The 22,692-nt window shown below is 45.7% G+C and overlaps 1 protein-coding gene across 2 annotated transcripts in view; it reads right to left on the bottom strand.

Moving 5' to 3' along the window:
• The window catches only part of SRPK3 (SRSF protein kinase 3), a 1,021,015-nt gene extending 1,014,709 nt beyond the window's left edge, over positions 1-6,306 (bottom strand). For both annotated transcript variants that reach the window (XM_069645381.1, XM_069645382.1), the window contains exons 1-2: positions 6,179-6,306; positions 5,948-6,062 (exon numbers count right to left, since the gene is read on the bottom strand). In XM_069645381.1, the coding sequence (XP_069501482.1) occupies positions 5,948-6,062; positions 6,179-6,194 (131 nt within the window). In that variant the 5' untranslated portion in view covers positions 6,195-6,306. The remainder of the gene's footprint in view (positions 1-5,947; positions 6,063-6,178) is intronic.
• Positions 6,307-22,692: the final 16,386 nt, after the last annotated feature.

The following is a 22,692-nucleotide window of genomic DNA, read 5'->3' as shown; positions in this document are numbered from 1 at the left end:
GGCCCTCATGATCCCTCTGGCAGGGAAACAGTGCCTGCACACTGCCACCTGCAGAGTCCTTGTGATAACACTGTCAGAGAAACAGTGCCTGGACACTTTACCACCTGCAGGGCACTCATGATAGCTCTGACAGAAGCAGCAGGTGGGCAAAAAAAGTGCCATGCTGCTCCAAAAAGTCTGGATTCCTTTCATTGTGGAACCTGTGGTTTTGCAAGCTTCCACACAGCCACACATGGGTACACCACTGATGGAGCCTAGTAGCTCAGTGTGATTATGAGCTCAAACGCATAGGGCGAAAATGAGTAGAAAAGTATTGTTAGAAGATAACATATCAACATACTTAATAGCTCATGTAGAAGAACTATAACCACACCTCGTTGGGGAAGGAACATCAAAATCCATTCAATTAATGCGAGATCGCACAAATGAATAATTATCACAGTCTAACTTTAGCATTGTACTATTTAAGTGTATCCTTAAGCTAACAATACCATGCAAAAAACAATCTAATGCATACAATTTACGAGAAAAAAAACATCCACCACAGACAACAATTACCTATTAGGCTTTAAACTATGACAGCTGGTGAATAACACTGAATTCAAGTACATCATTAATCCTAAATATTTCACTACATCACTGCCTAGGCAGCGACAGACCAACAAAGGTCAGTCTACACATGTTGCATTCAATGATAATGTTCTAAAATCTGATCAGGATTGCTATAAGGGAATTTTTCAGGGATAAGGGAAGTCAAATCCTTTTGACACGTCAGTATGTGCTTTGTCTTTGAAAAAAGTATCTTTGACAGAAATGCATACTTTGTCTTTAGTACCGAGATGAAGCTCCTTGTTTTGAGCATAAGAGAAATTCATATTTAACCTATCAGTGTTACATAGGCGCACTCCAGGAGTTGGGACAGCAAAGGGTGCCAAAGTCTATGGGGCTGATTCACAAAACTTTTTTGGGTACATCCCCAATCCGCAAAGGGCATCTGAATGAACGCATCTTTGATGTGCTCATTCAGATGCTCTTTTTCACCAGTTTGTGAATTTGCGCAAATAAGACAGCGTTTCTGTGCATTAATAAGTGCACCCCAAATTCACAAATACGATGTGCTTTTAAATGCACAGAAAGGAGTCACATTTCCCTGAGCCTGTTCGAAACATGTGCAAATCATGATAGGATAATTTCCGTCCCGGTTATGGTCATTGTTTAAACAACGCTTGCATTTCCTCCCCAAAATATGGATGGAAATGCTTTTCCCCCTGAAATGTTAACGCCCATCTCTGTGAACTATGTTCCCAGCAACCGTGTTGTTTCTGGGAGCTAGTCGACCATTACCGTCGGGTTTGCACTCCCAAAACTATGTATACAAGGCAGCTGGATAGCACATCTTTGCGCTACTGTCCAGCCACTCCTGAATTGCGCATGTAACCTTGGAATATAAGGTGACCTGTGTATTTCAGCAAAGAGCGGAAATGAAAAAAGTGCATCCTCTGCGCTTTTTTCATTTTTGATGATTTGCCCCTATGTGTGTGTCGGAAACTTTGAAAGGGTTAATCACAGAGCTGCTGAGAAGGTGTGTTTGAACCAGCGAGCATGTGTGTGCGACAGGCATGTACACATAATCTAGTCAGTTGTAGATGGGACTGTGAGAGAAGTTGAGGGCGGCTGAGCAGCCCCCGACTTCCCGAAGGCTACCCACTGACAGGGTAACTCTATTCGAAGGGATTGGGTGCCTTAAGATAGATCCTGTGACACATCACATTGATGAATCCATAACACCCCTAGCTCAGCACCCGAGGAGAATACAGATTGACCTACCACCACTCGTGGAAAAGGAGATTTAATATTTACTGAGCGAAGACGACACAGAACCAGCCAGTGGTCCAACTCCATGGGTATCTCCCATAGTAGCTGTCCATTTAGATGACATGATCACCCGGCTGAATGCAGCGAAGGTATTTTCGAAACTTGATCTAAACAAGGGATATCATCAAATCAGAATAGATTAACAATCCCGGTATATCACCACTTTTGCCACGCACATCAGACCCTTCTGCTACAAGAGACTCCACTTCGGCAGCCGAGATCTTCCAGGAAAGCGTGCGAAAAGTAATCTGCCATGTGAATAATTGTTTCAACTACAGTGATGATATCCTGGGTTTTTGGAGCCACCGCTGCGCAGCATGATCAGGCCCTTCAACAAGGGAGCAGAGCTGTGGCAGAGGCTGGGTTAACGCTGAACTGTGAAAAGCTCGCCTCAAGTTCTACAGCCACATTTTCTCATGAAGGGACCCGAGTCCTGACCCCGCTATCTCAGAAATCTAGCCTCCCAAAGATGTCAGCGAGGTCTGGTCTTTTAGGGGAATGGAAAGCAATTGCAAGCTATATCTTCGAGACTTTGCAACCACTAGTGCTCCTCTCAGAGTACTCACCAAGCAAAATCGAACATTTCAATGGTCACAACAATACGAGGAAGCATTCACACAGATAAATAAAACAACATTGCCTCGGCAGAGCACATGGCATACTTTGATCCAAACATGTGCACCAATCCTAGCGCAACATCAAGCAGGCCGAGAAACCCCCAGGACAGTTATTGCATATGCTAGCAAGAGCCTATCAGACATCGAGAAAAGATACTCGCAACCCGAAAAATGACTCGCAGTCGTCGGGGATGCGAGCATTGCCAGGTGTCCCTCCTGGAGAAGCCACTCACAATTGTGACAGATCAATCCCTGGTGACCATCTATGGCAACTCTCACTGCAAGATGACCCCATGGATAGAACGTGGGGGCCTACACCTACAGGACTTCAATTTCACCATCATCCACAACCCGGGAAGGAGTACAATCCAGCTGACTTCATGTCTCAACACCCATTGCCGGATCTGTCCTTAAATGTCTCGATGGCGGAGGAGTATGTCAACTTCCTCACTCATCATGGTTCTCCCTGGGCAATCACACCAAAGATCATACGAGGCTAGACGTCACGCTACGAAAGGTGCAGGACCTGAGCAAATCCAGAAGATGGAGGGATACAAATGTCACAAGCACACAACGGGGAAGAGTCCCACTGCAGAATTAAGTGCATTCAGAAATGTCCCAGAGGAACTGTCAATATCTGCGGAAGGCCTCGTAATCCAAGGACATCGAATAGTAATTCCCACGGACTTGCGAAAACAGGTTGTGAACGTGGCACACGAAGGTCACAGGGGGGTGGTGGTTACAAAGAGAGATCAGGGACACCACGTGGTTCCCGGGAATAGACAAAATGGTGGAAGCACCTCCAGACCCAGCCATCCAGAACCCCTATAGATATCGGACATGCCGGAGCTCCCATGGACCCATCTGGCAATTGATTTCTTCGGGCTGTTTGGAGACAGCAAGTAATGTTTGGTCATCATGGATGAATACTCTCGATTCCAGCTGGTACATCTGATATCCTCCACTGCAGCTAGCACCGTCATACCAGTGCTGGACAGCATTGTCTCTGCCTGGGGCATTCCAGAGGTCCTGAAGTAAGACAATGGTCCACCTTTCAGCAATGTAGAATTTGCAAAATAAATGCAATACATGTTCATCCACCACCGGAAGATTACACCATTATAGCCTCAAGCAAACAGCATGGTGAAAAGATTCATGAGCAACTTAAAACTATGGTCCATTTCACTTAACCAATTGGTATGCAACATGCTCAGACTACACAAACTCTCCACATGGCACAACTGGGAGATCTCCCTTAGAACTACTGTTCGGGAGAAAGATAAGGACAAGGCTTCCCCACCTGACTTGTGTCCAAAGTAAGGATATGACTTAGCTTCAGGAAGTGAACGCCTGCAAGAAACAGGAAATGAAGACGTACGCAGACAATCGAAGACGTGCCAAGAGTTCCAACCTGCAAGTGGGGGACAAAGTTCTAGTATGCAGACAGCAAGACAAAAAGGCGGATTCAAGATTTGACCCTGTTCCTCTGATAGCCCACATGAAAGCAACAATGATAACAGCTCGCTCTCCAGGGCGAGTAATCACTCGAAATGTGTCTCACTTCAATCTTTACAATGAAGATCAAAAAAGTTGTGGGGAAGACAACACAGCAGTATCACAGGAAGGGCATTCGAGAGAAGAGGTGGACGCAACATCTGGAGAACGCCCGGCAAGGAATACAAGATGGATCAGAAGACCTATGCGCCTGATTGAGGAAATATAGGCGCAAAACCGTGAATGACTTTTGTTTTGTCCCATGGGGGAGATGTCATGTCCTGGCAAGGACATAGTTAACCAAGCCAAGGAGCTCAGTCACAGAACAGACGGGCCAATCAGCATGCGCGGGATCGCGCATATGCAGAATATTATTATTTGCGCGCAAAGAAAAAGGAGAGGCAAAAAGCCGGCGCAAGAGTAAAGACCAGTTTACCACTACTGTGTGGCATTGTGCGTGTGCATTCTTTCCCTCTCCAGCTCACCTGTCAAAGGCACAGTTACCTTGACAAGTACTGCCACCATGAGCTCGTTTTTTCTTCTGTAGCACAACTGATGCCTAACAAACTTTAACTTTATTTGTTTCCAATCTGTATAAAGAAACTTTAGGGCCCATTTAGGAGACGTTTAAAGCACAGTGGTTACTAAATAAACTGGCAAAAAGTTACATGCATGCACCATTCAGGGGATGGTAATGCAGTCCTAGTTTTACCTTGCGTTGCGGGTCTTGGAGTTCTGTATTTCCCCCCATTATAAATCCAAGACTACAAAGTCGAGAAAGCAAAGAAAATCTCATGACTTGAATACCAAATCGACCTTGGCAAGTGTGCGGCATCTCATGTTGAAGTTATAATTGTAGCAGAGGTCCTGCTATCTTACAAGATGCTGAACACCCTAGCTGTTTATAGCTCATACCCAGTCGCCACCTCAAATAAGGAATATGCCTCATCAATGAAGAAGGAACATTTACATGAAAGAGGAGCTGGGCCAATCACTAACCAAAGCTTTTCTCTCACTAGCCACCACATGAGCTTATAGTATTTCAGTGACAAATGAACAAATAACTTCTTTTGACAATTCCACCTTCCCCTACAACATCTGGTCTTCTAATCACTTCTCTCACCCCATTGTAAAGGATCCGTGTCTTCCGCTCGGTTATCAATGGTACTTTCTGTAATCGTTTTGGTGAAAATAAATCCATTGCTTTCCATGCGAGTTGTAGTGATGATACATAATAAATGTATATTTTGACTTGAAGGGGTGTGCCCCTTCTGTGTAAAGGAGCTACTTCCCTCCACACAACGAGTTCCGTAAATTAAAAGGTACTTATCTCAAAATACAGTTCTCTCCTTACACGAGGTTCTTTTTCTATGAACACACAAGGCGTTCCCAAGGAGACATGTACAAGACGTAGTGTTCTCTAAACGAACGTTCGCGACACTTGGATACCTGCTCAGTGGGAGAAGTGGATCAGCATCATACGAGGGGCTGTTGATGTTGCCTCAATTAAAGGTTACACTAGCAGGAATATATTCCTTACTTGTTTCCAACTTCAAAACTCTCACACGAGCTTAGTTTGGAGGGCCCGGTCAACATGAAGAACACATTTTCAAGTTTCAAAATGTCAATTGTCCTGCAGTGACACACCTCAATATAGTCAAAAGTTCAAACTGGACCAGTCATTCAATAGCTAAGGTCTCCAATTCCAATTTTGAAAAATCCCACATATTGTCTGCATGGGTCCTGGGTACAAACAGGTGTTTGTTTACCTTACAAAAGGTTTGGGGCGTTGGATAGTGACAGGCACATCGGCCTTATTTTCCTAAAGCCTATCCATCCTTCAGACAAATCCCTCATGCTTGCCGCTCACATCAACTAAGCATGCGCGCATATCAATTCACCATTATACAGCGCACGCGCCACAAGCGCTTAGAAGCATAACCAACGTTCACGTGACTCACCCTATTTCACGCTGTGGGTGGTCGTTACTAGGGGCGTTGACGTCACCCCCCTTTGCACGTTCACGCCGGTGCTTCTTCTTGGTCTTTTTGCTTTGGGCGGTGTTGCTCCCGACGCCTGAAACAACAGGGGTAACGGGTTACAGAATTCCGGAATACCCCCACAAAATAACGGACTCTATCACCAGTACCTCCCTATACCCATATCCCGCGAATCTCAGCCTTTTCACTCACCTTTCTTGGTACTCATGTCTGCCCGAGGCTTGCCCAGAATAGCCTGGCACGCATGCGTACCCCCATGGCAGCTGCCAGTGACGTCACACTGCTACTTCTCAATGCGACCCTTAGAGAGAGCGGATGAGTTACAAGGCGGAGCACAGCTAAATGATAGCCATCTTGGTATAGGAGTGTGACGGCCATCTTGGTCTGGGTAGCTGTCTGTCATTTAATGTTGGCAGCTAATGGGTTGTCTTAGGTTAGGAGGGTGGGAACATATTCGACCAGGAAACAAACGCTCACATTGGAGCCGAGAGCTTTGCAACATAGCGGCCGTGATAGAAATGCGGTGGCTGCTCTGGTCTGTAGAACGGAATGCCCTACTTGAGTCGGTATGCATGCTTGATCAACCGGAAATAAAGAGTATGAGAAAAACGTCCGAACGTTATGCCTAGTTTCAGTCTCTCCTAGTCCCTATCGCATTCCACGTTAGTAGAAGCAACCAATCGCTCTGTAGTGACAGTAGCAGTGAATCATACGGCTCTTGCATGAGATTAAACAGTTAATTATTTAAAAGCGTATCTGTGGATCATGTTGAGCATGAATACGTATTTGTTAATGATCATGGTCTACAGTCACTAGAATGTATATGTTGATACTTACGCCTGTGATGAGATCAGTGTAATTTAGAGCAGTAAATCCATTCATAAAAGTCACGCAAGACAGTAATACTTCCTTATGGTCTAACGCGCAAGTGCTCGTTTTCGGAAAGTCCGCCGGCGTTAAGAGCCTGCGACTTATGACACTTTGCAGCGGAGGCCAACTAGATGTAGCTGGACCTTAACGCGTGGGTTGACTAGTAGACAGCGCCTACGTATTAAACACCAAGTCGGAATAAAGTTGTGGATGCACATTTAGATGTGAACTATTTGGAGTGCAAGACACAACACCGTTTTTTTCGGTACACACGAAAGCTGTAGAAGGAATTACACGAATAATTTACTCTTCTCAGTTTACCACAGTTATTCGAGGTAGCAACGCTCTCCACATAACCTATGGAATTCAGTGTTGTGATGAATTGGAATATTTTGAGAATCGTAGTTTAGTGACCTAATTATATGCTTTCCCATTATTCGAGTGGGTTAAGGTGTTAATAGCAAAGAAGACTACCCCCTGAAGAATTTCCTGATATTTAGAACATTGAATTAGGAATGAAAACTTTGGGTTTTAGTTGACACACCTACTTGGGAGGAGTGTGGCACTATTAGTCATTCGATTGACAGAGGCTGTTTAAAATAACGAATAACAAGCACAACTGGTCTATAGTTTTGTATATGTATTGCAGTTTTTAATGTGTATTGTAGTCTTTGTATGTATTGCTGTTTTCTCAACTGTATTTGTTTATTTGTATAGCGCGCAAAACCCGGAGGTATCTAGGCGCTTGTGCTTAATTTCTTCGAGTTACAGTGCTTCAGGTTACAGAGAGAAGCGCATAATGTATTTGCAGTCATTAGGGAATATACAGCGGAATACATCATACGTAAAGTGCAGAGAATTCAGATTTTCCACACATTTGTTACAGAAAGTCATAATTCTATTAAAGACACGGAGGCAAAGGATTATGCTTCTCAATCTTTACTTAAACTCAGCAGCATAAATCAAACCAAACTTTACATCATCAAAAAATAAACATATCCAAACTACATTTCCCACAATGGGTTTTGTGTGAAAGTTGAATTCTTTTGATGTCTATGAAATCACAAGTCACATTATTCCTTCCACCCATCATCCCATACCATGTCCATTATCCTCTTATACACTCTCAAGTCCTTCCTCTTTGTCTGTCCAACTTTAAAACAACCTTGCGTCCAACTGGTAAACGCTAAAAACTCTGACGTTTATTCCTCATGCTTCCAATGAACCATGACCTCATGAACCATTCTGTTTGTTCTCCACTGTAGTACCTGAAACACAAACCATATTTCAGTCTAATGCCCCCAGGGTGGGTAATCGACATGAAAACATTCCCATATATCTTTTGACAACAATATCATCTTTTATAACATTTTCATCACAGAATGCAGTACATTCACATTTACAACCTCGTTTATTGGGTGGAATAATCGTTCCCTCTGTGTCTTTAATAGAATTATGACTTTCTGTAACGAATGTGTGTAAAATTTGAATTCTAGGTCAAGACGCAGAGGCTCGTATTATGCTTGTTTAAAGCTTACCACCAACATAGCAATTTTTTCCACTGGCTTAAAATGAAACCTTAAATGTCGATTCATTCGACCAGTCTGCTGCCTTCATGATGTCCTCTAGTCTGGCTCCTGATAGGAATGCCTTAGACGCCATTGCACCTCTCACTGAGTGAGCCCCATATGCATCAGTGTCTACTCCAGCCTGTGTCATCACCCATCTAATCCATCTTGCTAGTGTGGCTTTCGCTACTGCCCCAAACGGTTTCCTTATGGCTACGAGCAACTGATTTAACCCTGGGGGTCTCCTTCCCCTATTCATGGACTCATATTCTGTAATGCATCTCACTGCACATAGTTTTGGTTGACCTGGGAATGCCTGGTATGAAATTGATCTCAACCACGTCTTAGTTCTCTTCACTATATCAAAGGTTATGCCCATAGGAGATAATGACTTCCTATTAATCTCTAAAGCTTTTACATCTGAGCCAAATAATTCACTACATGTACTACATCTGTTCTAAAGCGATGTATGTTCCTTGCCACACACCAACTGTGCTAACCTGACCAGGCTGTTCTATATGCCCTCTTGGTCCCAGGTGCCCAAGCCTCATCGATAATCTGTTCAGCTTCTTCCGATAATCCTGGCCCAGATCAGGCTCTCCTGAAATTGCCCATACAATGTAGCTGAGGCTGCCTGACTTCACCAGAGGGTGACCTTCCCCTGTGGGATCTCTCACTATGAGATCTAATCTCGGCAATGCTATCGGATTGTTGTAGGCCATGTCTAGCAGGTCCGGAAACCATGCTTGACCCCTCCAATCTGGCGTAATCATTATCATGGATACCCGCTGTCTCCTCACCTGCGCTAACGTCCTCGCAATCATCGCAAATGGAGGGAAGGCGTATTCCTTGCTCGGACCCCCCTGTTGTAGAAAAGCGTCTATCGCTTCCGCCTCTGGGTCCAGTCTCCAGCTGAAAAACCGGGCAATTAGCTTTTTCAACCTCGACGCAAAGAGGTCTGTCCTGCAGGGACCCCATCTCTGCATCAGTGCCTGGAACACACTCTCGCCCAGCTTCCAGTCGCTGGCATCCCTGAGGAATCTGGAGTTCCAGTCTGCTACCTCGTTCTGACGGCCAGGCAGATATTCTGCTGTCACTGACATCGCTCTCTGTAGGCAAAGACGCCAGAATTATTTCGCTAGCATCGCTAGCATTCTTGACTTTGTGCCTCCCAGTCTGTTTATATAACATACTGCTGACACATTGTCCATCTTGAGGAGTACGCAACATCGTACCCTCTCCGGAGTACAGCATTTTACCGCAAAGGATCCTGCTAGAAGCTCTAAGCAATTGTTTGTGCCCTCCCCGTCTTTCACATGAAAAGAATAAAACAGACACACCCCTGACAGGGAAAAAGACAAAGAGAGCAGGCTGCGAGAGTTCAAGGTAAGGTTTATCTAGTGAATAGTATTCAAAAGATCTCTGAGAGCGCTCTGACAAACTTAACGTTACATTACATTTTATAAGCTGAGTGACGCAACTAACATAGGATACTACGTTGGTCCCTGATTGGCCAGGTTGGGTGGTGCCTTAGGTGTGGGTGGCATCTCTTCCTCCTGGTTGGTTGCTTAGTTGGCGGGAGGATGGACGTCAGACATCTGTGCGCCGAATTGGTGAAGGTCAGGTCGCTGTGAAGCAGGGTGGTCACTATCTAAGCTAATATATTCTAAATGATGCATGCACTAAATAACGATTGTTCAAAGTCTGTCAGTGGTTCATCATGTCTCTATAAAAGTCACACGTATATCTATGCTATCAATAACATTGGATTATACAGGAATTAGGTTAAGGGTCTTGACCACTATAATACACTGGTTGAAGTGTGGGGCTGTGCTCGCAAGAATCTCTGATATGTGGCATTTGTTAGTGCTTGGCATGATATACTGCAGCAGAGGTCTAATGTTAGTAGGGGGTCTGCTGGGTGGGCATCATGGCATGGTCAGTGGTCTGACACATGAAAGGAATACCTTGCAGGGACACCGGGTCAGAATGGCAGTAAATTTCCACTGGCGAGGGTGCAGGGGCAAGGACACATTTGTGGAGATGAACGAGCTATGGTCTTAGTTCATGCTGGTTCACATGCAGGACAGTGATCTCAGAGGAAGAGTGATGTGTTACATTTATTAGTTGTTGCAAATACCTCCGGCTTCAGCGTGAGAATGGAACCGCAGAGTTTTCCAGCCGGAGTGGGGACAAGGGTGGGGGCCATGTGCTCTGTGCGCCTGGTTGCTGTGAGGAAAGGGAGGAGAAGCATTTTTGTACTATCGCAGTGAGGCCTAGTCACCAAGATGGAGTCGAAAGGGGGTACAAAAATGGATGCCCTGTGTCCTGCTCAGTGGTCCCATCTACACGAAAGTCAACCAAAGTTAACATTGCATAAGGGCAACGGGCGAATCCACTACTGGAGGCACTTGGTCCGAGTTTTGTACCGAGAAGTAAAGGATGAGAAGGGCCTGATGGCCCCTCGCTCCCACACATTCCCCCCTTTCGTTACATCTAAAGTAACAAATCATGACACTTTGTTCTTTTCATTCTCCCTTCGGTAGTACTCAGCTTCAGCGACCGCCTCTTCCCATGCTGGGGTACCCTTTATTGGCATCCATGCTCTGCCTACACTTCTCAGGCTATTCCCTCTACTTGCATATTAATCTGGAGTGCATGTTAAGTATATCCCACCATCCCCGTCTAGGTCTACCCAAACCTTGTTATACCATTGCAATTCTGTTGGTTCCTTGATTGTGGTGTGATATAAATTATCGACCCAGTCCCCATATTGCCTGTAGATGGCAGTCATTCTGTACTTTGGGGATGTTATATTCCCCTGTTTGTATTTGTGAATCTATTATAGTTGCTACCGTTGTCGGTCGGCCCATTGTTACCATCATCATAGTTGAGGTAGGCATACTTTTTGCACAACACTGGAGTCCTAATTGGCACACACAGAAGAATAGGAGCACAAAGACGATGATGGGGATGAGTATTTTCTTTGCCACATTTACCCATGATGGTTTCCAGCTGAACATGTTGTCAAGCCATGTTCTTTCCTCTGCTCCTCCTTCTGTTCTCATCCTTTCTCCTAAGTTTTGGACTGATGTTATCACATGTGAGAGTGTCCCGTTATCTGCATCTTCAGATGGCACGAATGTGCAACAGGCCCCCCCAATTTTTCGGCAAACACCGCCGTGAGGAGGTTTAGAACATATCTGTTTTGCATTGTCATTAGGCGCAGGGCACGGAGCTCTATTTTTATAACGTTGAACCCTTCTTCAGTGTCGTTGGGCAGTTGGATCAGCTCCCTGCGCACTATTTGTAACCATTTGACGTTTGCTCGTGCTAGGAGCGATGTGAAAAATGTCTCGGCAGATGAAAAAAGCTTGTACTTTTGCAGGATCTCAGCAAGGAGTTTTGACGATTCAAAAGAGATATAGTTGAATGATCTTTTACTTCGTGACAGCTTTGTTTTCAATTCATGTTCTGACAACAGTTCATATGCTGGAGGTTCTATTATCATTAGTTGGGGCGCTGTCGATGGTTCAGCCGATTGCCCTGCTGCCGATATGCCAGCCGATTCTCCTGCTACTCCTTGGATATGGCTTTCTGGTATTGCCATCAGTTCTGTATGGAGGGTGGCTAAGGCACAAGTACCTTTCCAGGATGCAGGGAGCTGTAGGTAAGCTTGTTTGCCGCAAATCCAATACATGTCCATAAGTGCTGCGGTACCTTTCTTCAGGTCCGGTATTATTACTGTCTTGTTGCACTTCCTTGCCTCACCCATGTTAATTTTTCCTTCCCCATGGAAGCATTGTTCATGCGGCACCTCTTTTTGTATTTTTATAGGCATTTCCAATGCTGTGACCCATGTTAGCTTTGTGACATGTTGCGACCAGATAGGGGCACACACTTCCTTTATCCATTGGAAGATGTCTTCAGATAGCCCTCGGAGTGCTTCTGCTTTACATTCGATAGTTTCATAGTGCCACTTATTCTCTGCATACCTCGTCCCTTTGATGACAAGAAATGGCTCTTTAAGGCAAATTACTCCTTGGCGTCGGCTTGTGCATGTTCTCTCATTTTCCAGCCTTTCCATAGTGACGGTGTGTGCCTGGAAGGTGCTTTTTATCCTGCACAAACTAAATGAATCAAAAATTGGGCCTCCGACAAGGGCACTTCTGTGGTACTAACATTTTTGGTGTTCCTGATGCATGTGGTATGAGTGAACAGACATAGCAGCTTTCATTTGTTGCTTGCTTTGCCGTGGCACTCATGTCTGAATACCATTTATTAGATTGATCAGGGTGGCGGGGGTCTTCTATTTCATCTAACCCCAGGTCATGATAAATGTCGTATCTTTTCCCTCCCGCCCCCCTTTTCCTTCTCCTTCTCCCTCCCTCCTTATTGTTTCTCACTTTTTGGTAATGTATTGGGAACATTCCAGCCCAGGCCGTGTCATTGCTGTTCAATATGGCATGTGTATACTCATTAGTAGCAGTGGCGTAATATGAGGAATATGAGGTAGGGTGTATGGTTGTCTGTGCATGCATACTTGTGTTGGCTACATTGCTTGGCCAATAATAGTCGCCATAATATACATTCGATTCATAATCATTGCTCATATTTATGCCAGGATGTAATAAAGAGACAATTGTTGGATCTGCAGCAGCACGTTCTGGAGGTTGCATTACATTTGTACCATTAGTATCACTGTTATATGTTTCTCTCCACATTGTCTTTACTCCAGTCCATATTAGGTGGGAACCTTCTCATATCAGATTAGCCCCGCTCCCCTCTCTGTGCATGTCATTAACCAGAGATAAGAGAGTATAGTACCAGGCCATGAAAAACAACATTACTGAAAACAAAATTGCAGCACATTTCAAAACGCATTAAATATTGCTAAACCTATTAGCCCTAATAGCGTCTGACATTGCGCTTCATTGAGCCATTTGTCACCTGGAGGGGCGATACAAATTTAAGTCACCATAATATATATACATCTATTTATATATTTACATTTCCTGTATACTCCTTAATTCCGTTTACTATGTTTTTTTTATATACATTTCTCAGGCATTTGTTTCAATTATATCCTTTGTTTTAGGCATTTTCATAATAGGGGAGAGAAAGTGGTGAAAAGAAAGTGACAGGCATAGTGAGATCGACATAAGACATAGCAAATCAGAGGACACGCCATCTCTTTTAGTTTTATGTTGCCCTTTTCATGAGGTCACATTATCATTGTTTCTCAACATTGTTTGGAGTACCAGTTGCACATTCTTGCTTGCTCTGAGGAAGTGTACTATCGCGTGCCCTCCTCACATCTGAGAGGTGCACCCAATATTTCAGTCCCTTAACCTTAACTGCAGTGGGTGTACTATATATGACCTCATAGGGTCCATGAAGCCTAGGTGAATTCCGTCTCCTCACAAAGCTCCTAACGTAGACCTGTGCTCCTGGCATCAGCGGCCCACTTGGGCTGTCTGCAGCTGGCGCGGTAGTATCAGTTGCCACATTTTCAGTAAAAGGCAGTGCTATCTGTCGCGCTATGCTGCGAACTACGCGTCAGCTGGGTCAAATATTCCTTAAATTCCTCCCCCAGCACTGTGGAAGCCCTGTGTGCATCTGATGCTCTCCTAATCGGGGAGAGTGGTGTGTGTATTCGCCTCCCAGTTACAATTTCATGGGGGCTTAGATGATGGTCCTTGCATGGTTGCGTTCTGAGTTGGAACAGTGCTAGGGGTAAGCAATACACCCAGTTTTTCTTTAATGTGTTACACAACTTCAATAATTTACTTTTGAACAAGCCGTTGATCTTTTCCACCATTCCATTGGCCATTGGATGATAAATGGAACACAGTTTATGCTTTATCCCCAAGAGTGACGTCACTTCCTGATACGTTATCTGAACGTATCACATCACATATTCCCCACCGGGAAAACACTTCTCGCACTAGAGATTTCGCCACACATTTCGCATCTGGGTGGGGACATGGATCCACTTCCACCCACCTTGAAAAGGGACATACCACCACAATTAGATACCTTGCTCCATTACATCTCTCTCCCATGTCTGCGTGGTCTATGTGGAGTTCCCTGAATGGTACTGCTGGTCGTGGCAAGGTGCCTCGTAATGTCCTCAATGTCATCCCTGAATTGTATGTTTGACATGTGCATTCTATGACAAATCTTGACAAATGTTCCTGTAAGTTGGGGACAAACCAATGTTCCTGGATGTCTGCGGCAATGTGTTGTTTAGCTACATGGGCTGGGAAGTGTAGCTGATGGAATGCTACTTCTAGTAATTCCACCGGCATCACTACCTTTCCCGTTCTCTTGTCTCCAAATGAGGTCTGTTGCTGATTGTTTGCACCCCCGCTTGCTCCACAACTCTTGCTCTTCTGGCGGTGCTCTCCTCTGTAGCTCTATTAGCTGTGCTATGGGTGTGTTACCATAGGCTTCTTCTAGTGGCTCTGTAGTGGCTGCCTTTACAATGCATTCGGCTGCTGGTGTTACATTGAAATACGAGGCCTCCTTCGCTGCTGCGTCGGCTGCTGCATTTCCCAATGAGATCGCATCTGTGTTGTTGGTATGGGCTTGGCATTTCATCACTGCCACTACCGACGGTTCTGCTAATGCATCTATCAATTCATTCAATAATGCGGCATGCTGTACTGGGGACCCGTCTGCTCTCCTGAACCCCCTTCTACACCAACGAGATAGTCCCGAATGGACTGTGGTAGTTGGATATGCTGAATCTGAATATATGGTCACTGTACATCCTTTGGCTGTGTGTAATGCTTCAGTCAATGCAGTTAATTCTGCCGCTTGTGCAGAGTAATGGGACGGAAGGCGCTTTTGGACAATTGTTTCATAGCTATCTTCCTCCATACGCACTACTGCCATCCCTACATGCTTCCCCCCCTGTTTCTGGATTAATTGATGCTGACCCATCTATGAAATATATCTCTCCTTCCTTCAGGGCGTTTTCACTTTCTTTGGGAATATCGTCACCCTCCCCTTCATATGTTGCACAGTCGTGTTCCTGCATGTCCTCGGTAGTACAAGGCTCTGTAATGAACGTTGCTGGGTTTACTGTCTTGCACCTGACCACATGCACATTGGGGCTCGAAATTATTATCTCGTATGCAGTTGCTCTCTGTGTTGTTGATTTTGACCGCTCAAGAATTGCTAATAATGAATGCTCTGCATATAACGTTACTGAACATCCCATCACAATTGTTGCACTCTTTTCAATCGCGAAGGCCGCAGCTGCGAGGGCCTGTTTGCTCGTGAAGTGACCTTGCATCACTGCATCTAGAGTTCCGCTGTAATAGGCCAATGGTGTGTGGCCTAATGATGTCTTTTGTGTCAGCACTGCTGTCATCAGTGTTCCATTGCAATGCGAGAACAAGAAAAATTCCCTCTCATAATCTGGGTTTGCGAGGACTGGGGCATCTGCAATAAGGTCTTTTAGTCTAAAATACTGAGTCATCATGTCATGTGTCCATTTTATTGGGGCTCTACTCTTCTGGGCTTCTTTCAATGTTTGCAGTAATGGACGTGTGTATGATGCGTAATCAAGGATCCATGCTCTGCAGTAATTACATATGCCAAGAAACTTTTGCATGTCCTTCACTGTTTTTGGTATGATTATGTTACGTATAGCAGCTTCTCGGTCTGGGAGTATTCGTTTTCCATCTTTTGATATTAACTGCCCGAGGTATACAACCTCGGCAAGGCAGTATTGCAGTTTCCCTTTGTCCACCTTGTACCCTTTGGTAGCTAACACATTTAATAGTGTTATGGAGTCTTCCCTGCACTTTTCTTCTGTTTTGCTGCAGACAAGTAAATCGTCTACGTATTGTATAATGGTGCTCTCTACATCTATGTTTCCAATATCTTCACGTAGTACTATGTTAAAAATGCTGGGGCTTTCACAATACCCCTGTGGAAGTCTGCAATGCTCAGACCTGTTGTTTCCTAGCATGAATGCTGTAAAATACTGATCTCCTGGGTCAAGTGGTATGGAGAAAAAAGCATTCTTCAAGTCAACCACAGTGAAACAGGTAGATTCTTTGGGTATACTACACAGTATTGATGCCGGGTTAGGCACTAACGGGAACTCTTTTTGAATGACATCATTAGTGGGCGTAGATCTTGGATCATCCTCCACACCCCCTCCTTTTGCTTTTTTGATCGGGAAAATAGCTGTGTTACACGGGGAGTTTGATGGCACTATAATACCTTATTTTAGGAGTGCATTTATTGTTTCCCTAATCCCTTCCTCTGCTTCTCTGGATATGGGATATTGTTTCCTTCGTGGCGGTATGGCACCTTGTTTGAGTTTTATCTTTATTGGTGTCACTTCATGTAGTAACCCTACATCATCGGGGCCTGTAGTCCAAATTTTGGGTGCTACCTTTGTCATGTCTTCCTCAAATATTGTCGGTGGGGCATTAACACTAGCCATAAGTGGGTTATGTACCTCTCTATACTGGAGCATGATGTCACATGGTATGCTTATTTCCATTATTATCTCTCCAGTGAATAATTCTTCGTCAGTTATGTCTCTTAGCATTATGTTTGGATCTATGCATAACACCGTTCTCCACTCGCACCCATGCGTGTCCAAGCCTATGACTACAATACGTTTACTCGATACCTGAACTGCCTCAATGTCTATGGACATTATCATGCCTGACACAACATCTGTATTTGCAATTGGGCGGAATATGAAATCTGATGGTGTCCTCCATTCTTTTCTCGTTATCACAGGTACTACACGGGCTAACACTTTGATGCCATAGATAAACATGTCTATGTCGATGGGTATCCCTCGCACTACAACTTTGTTCATTATTGTACTAATCATCAACATTGCTCGTACTGGGCATACCCCTGGGGTCGAACACACTATCCCCCGCTCTGTAAATGAGATGGCCATGTTCAATTTACTTAGCAAATCTCTACCTAGCAAATTGATTGGCGCGTCTTCGTGGTACAGTAAGGGTGCGCGCACAGTTTTTCCCCCCACCGTTATATCAAGATCTTTGGTATATGGAACTTTTAAAATAGCCCCAGAGAACCTCTGCATTTCCAAATTCCTGCCTGAGAGCGGAAACCGCCCTTCCATAAGACATGATTTTTCCGCTCCTGAGTCTACCATAACGATAAACTGCTTGTTTCCTATCTCAGCCCCCACTAGTGGTTCCTCTTCTGCACGTAGGGTGGTGGATAGGACTGGACACGCAAGTGCTCCCTGTGGGCTGTCCTAATCTGCGTACCTTTCTTGACCTGGCACTGAAAATACATTATCTCCAACTACTGTTACGCCACGGAATGGTGCAGGTGCACCGTTTGCAGCTGTTGCAAAATGGTTCTTGCTTGCATTCCCTACAGTGTTTTGTCTCGCCATAGGTTGTGATGCATTGTGATGTGGTTGTGGGGGTGGCTGTCTTTGTTGCATTTGTGGTTCATTATAGCACTGGTCTTATGGCCTTCCCCCTCCCATTGGTAATCCATAGGGGCTAACTGGGTGCGGGCATCCCCATCCTTGTTCATGGTCCATGGGCGGCTGCCCTTGGAAATACCATGAAGGCCGCATTCTGCAATATCTTGAATAATGTCCCCATCTCCCCCAGTTCCAACATGACCCTTGCTGTCCCCTTCTCATCCCTTGCCCACCGAATCCTCTATTCCCCATACCTCCGAACCCCCTCTCAGGCCACGGTACCCACCTTTTCCTCTTGCCGGCCTTTCTTGCCACTGTGGTCCTCTGTGAGGCTCTTCTCTGTTCCACGGTCCTTGCTCTCCTGCTGCCCACAGCCTTGCTATTCCAACTGGTCTGTTTCCCACTCCTTCACCCCCCTCGTTTCACCTATCTGCGGTTACGCTGGCGTTTATGGCGGCGACCTTCACTAATTTTGTTCTGTACCAGTTTCGCTTCGTCTGCCAGCCTTTTTTGTGCTATCTCCTTTTGTCTCTCTTTGATCCTCCTACAGTGGTGTACAATTATACTCTGAATTTCAGGCCAACCCTTGGCTTCTATTCCAGCTATCTGGTCCAAGGCCTTATGTACCTCCTTCGGGAGCCCCTTTTTGATGATAAAATAGAACAAGGCAATGGATTGGTTCCACGCCATACCAGTTTCGCTTCTCCACAAATCTTGCACCTGGAGTATGAATTGCATAGGATCCTCATTCTCCTCCATCGTACATTGCATTGCTAAGTGTAAATCTGGAATGTCTGGAAATGTGCGCCGCAATGCGTCCCATACTTGTGCTCGAACGTTATTGAAGGGCGATCCATCGTGACGGTCACAACTCATCGTTACTCCTGGGAACCCCGCCTTTTCCCACACAGCGTCTGCCTGGTCACTGACTGTGGACACTAGTAGGCTTTTCACATCACCTATCGCTAGTGGTACTCCTGCCGTGTTCTTCTCGAACGCATGTATCCATTTCCCCGCCCCTCCCGCAAGTGGGGGGAGGAGTTTCAACAGGTTGTTTTTGTCCATTTGGGCCCACGGGATGTAGTGCGGCCTACCTGCTCCCTGATGTATCAAAGGCATCTGCAACTTATGTTTCTTTCCTGTTTTACTTGCTGTTCCTTTCTTTCTTATTCACCAACATATTTCCTACTCGCTGCCTTAATCTACCCTGCCATCGTGGGGGTGCTGGTTCATCAAAATCATCGAGGTGAGGCGGTAGCGGGGATCCTTCAGCTGCTGCTCCCTCTTCATATTCATCTAGATCACTCCACACCTCTTCTATTTCTGCTTTTTGCTCGCCATTCTCCTCGTGTCCTTCCCCTTGCCTACTTTCTGGGGTGGCTGGGCGTATGATTCTCACTGGTTTGTCATTCAGATGGAACAGGAACTATCCTGATCGCCACTCTTTTTCTTGCCCTTGTGGTATGTGTGTCCCCTGGGACGATATGGATTGTGCTGGCTCCGAGGTTGCTGGGGCTATCTCCCCTGCCGCGCTTAGTGAGGGTGTGAGATCTGCTACTGACAATGGTGGTACCTCCCCTACCCCGGCAGCATTTGGCCCCTATCGCACAGTATTCTGTCGTTTTATTCCCATTTGTGCATGCGCTAGCTGGCGATCTAACTTTCCGGTTAAGTGTGCTAAATTTACAGGGGGTGCACTTGTTGCGCCATACAGGCCTCCTTTGTCATATGGCGGTGGTGTGGTGGCTATTGCTCTGATTGTGGGAGTGGGGGTGGGGCATGCCGGTACGTACAGAGGCTCGCTGTATCCCACTGCTGGTCTTGTCATTAACGGGTATATTTTGGTTGGATCGCCCTCAGCTGTGGTCGTTATGCACTCGCCCTTTGGCGTTCCACTTACCTCTTCCTGCGTTTTCTGTTTTTCGATTGTTCTTTACCTACCTCTGCTGTGGGGGCAACTTCTTCGAACATTCGCCACAGGTCCAATACTTCCCTTCTGTTCTGCAACTGTTCCCCTTAAATCTTGCTAATAAGTGCGTGGACACTAAGTCTAACACCCTTTTGTCGAATGACCCTCCCTCTGGCCAAATTGGTGTCACGCTGTCCCCTTTTATCTCTGTCAACCAGTGATCGTGGTATTTTTGTATCTTATCACTATATACTGGGAGGTGCTGGCAAATATGAGCTAATGGTGTTATTCCCCCTATGACGATGTTTCTCCCCTCACTTGTATGTGTGCTTGGACCTCAGTCTCACTCCAATCGCCTTTCCACCCACCTGTCCTTTTGTCTAGATCAATAATATATCAAGCGTTTCTCAACTACTGGTAGTTTTTATGTATCAACATTCAATGTTACCTTTTTATAATTACTGCATTTCCAGTTTCAACAGTTCACTTTCGCATGTATAACACTTTACCAACAAATCACTTACAATACTTTGATATTCTTGACAAAAATTGGAAAGGAAACGAAAGACATATAACACATATCATGCACATGCACTACCTGTGCATTTTCATTTCCCCTTTTGTTCCCGTTACCAAACCCTTTTACCCTTCCCCGTTTTTACCTGCTCTTCTCATTCACTCCCCACCTCTTACACCCTCTTACTCTTTTCCATGAATTCTTGCTTACACGGAAAAAGAATATTCTAAATAACTACTCTGGGTTTACTCAATATACGAGACCCCTACTATTTTCTCTTTATCTTCACTTATTTATCTGCACTGGACGAGACAGTGCTACGCGGCGCCGCCTTCTACCCCGTTCGAGCTAGGATACCTCTTCTCTTCTTCTTCTGACTTTTCATGAAACCTAATGGCCATATAAAGGACAGATCAGAAAAGCCTCATCATCACTCACACAGGTCCTACTCTTGGCTACAACCCACTATTGCCTGTTCCCTTATTTTTCCCCCTTACCTTTCCTTGGGAACCTTCGCAACCGGCACTCACGTGTTCAGTCAGGTAATCCGAGGGTCACCGTTCACGGTCTGACCCCAGTCATGTCCGCACCCCAACCAAGCCGTGGCCCGCCTCGGCGAGCAGCTTTTCAGTCGGGTATTCGTAAACCGGGAACCCTTGACCCTTTCTTGTAGTGCGTACAAGCTGGTCAGCCGCGGAGGCGATGGTTTTGCTGGGGGGTGTCCCGGATCTCGCCGCACGGTGCAGGCCTCGAGGCACCTCTCCAAATCACGTCGCAGGGGGTCACCAAATGTTTGTGCCCTCCCCGTCTTTCACGTGAAAAGAATAAAACAGACACACCCCTGACGGGGGAAAAAGGCAAAGAGAGCAGGCTGCAAGAGTTCAAGGTAAGGTTTATCTAGTGAATAGTATTCAAAATATCTCTGAGAGCGCTCTGACAAACTTAACGTTACATTACATTTTATAAGCTGAGTGAGGCAACTAACATAGGATACTACGTCGGTCCCGGATTGGGTAGGTTGCGTGGTGCCTTGTGTGGGTGGCATTGCTTCCTCTGGGTTGGTTGCTTAGTTGGCGGGAGGATGGACGTCCGACATCTGTGCGCCGAATGGGTGAAGGTCAGGTCGCTGTGAAGCATGGTGGTCACTATCTAAGCTAACATAATATATTCTCATCGATGCATGCACTAAATAACGATTGTTCAAAGTCTGTCATTGGTTCATCATGTCTCTATAAAAGTCACACGTATATCTATACTATCAATAACATTGGATTATACAGGCCTTAGGTTAAGGGTCTTGACCACTATAAGACACTGTTTGAAGTGTGGGTCTGTGCTCGCAAGAATCTCTGATATGTGGCATTTGTTAGTGCTTGGCACGATATACTGCAGCAGAGGTCTAATGTTAGTTGGGGGTCTGCTGGGTGGGCATCATGGCATGGTCAGTGGTCTGGCACATGAAAGGAATACCTTGCAGGGACACAGGGTCAGAATGGCAGTAAGTTTCCACTGGCGAGGGTGCAGGGGCAAGGACACATTTGTGGAGATGAACGAGCTATGGGCTTAGTTTATGCTGGTTCACATGCAGGACAGTGATCTCAGAGGAAGAGTGATGTGTTACATTTATTCGTTTTTGCTAATACCGCCGGCTTCAGCGTGGGAATGGAACCGCTGAGTTTTCCAGTCGGAGTGGGAACGAGGGTGGGGGCCATGTGCTCTGTGCCACTGGTCGCTGTGAGGAAAGGGCGGAGAAGCTTTTTTGTACTATCGCAGTGAGGCCTAGTCACCAAGATGGAGTAGAAAGGGGGTACAAAAATGGATGCCCTGTGTCCTGCTCAGTAGTCCCATCTACACGAAAGTCAACCAAAGTTAACATCGCATAAGGTCAAGGGGCGAACCCACCACTGGAGACACCTGGTCTGAGTTTTGTACTGCGAAGTCAAGGATGAGAGGGGCCTAATGGCCCCTCGCTCCCACACACAATTTATGTGGAAATTTAATTATTCTCCCGACCATCTGCACCCTGTCGACAGATCTCTGCATCCGGCTCGCCATCCACACCTACTGGCATCCGACTCTATCACTAGGTCCGGGGATGAGCCAAATATTTCCCTTCCATACCAGGCATCCATCTGCTGCAACCACCACTGCAGTTCCTCTTTTGCCTCCGTAGACAGGGGTATCCTTTGTTCGTAGGATGCTCCCTTCCTGAGGTGTTGTATTTTCAGTCCCTGAAGGGCCCTGTAATATAGGGGTCCCAGAAATATCGCCTGTATTGACGAAGCTAGGTGTCCCACTATTCTCGCCAACTCCCTCAGGGTTATCGTCTCTGAAGAAAGCCTGTTCCGTACCTCCTTCTTTATGTCGTTCACTTTGCTCAGAGGGAGGTTTAAT

This window comes from Ambystoma mexicanum, chromosome 2p (assembly GCF_040938575.1).
Source record: "Ambystoma mexicanum isolate Mex_15411 chromosome 2p, UKY_AmexF1_1, whole genome shotgun sequence".
NCBI classification, from domain to species: Eukaryota; Metazoa; Chordata; class Amphibia; order Caudata; family Ambystomatidae; genus Ambystoma; species Ambystoma mexicanum.
Note: the sequence above shows the minus strand (reverse complement) of the source record. Positions and strands in the feature narration are given on the sequence as shown.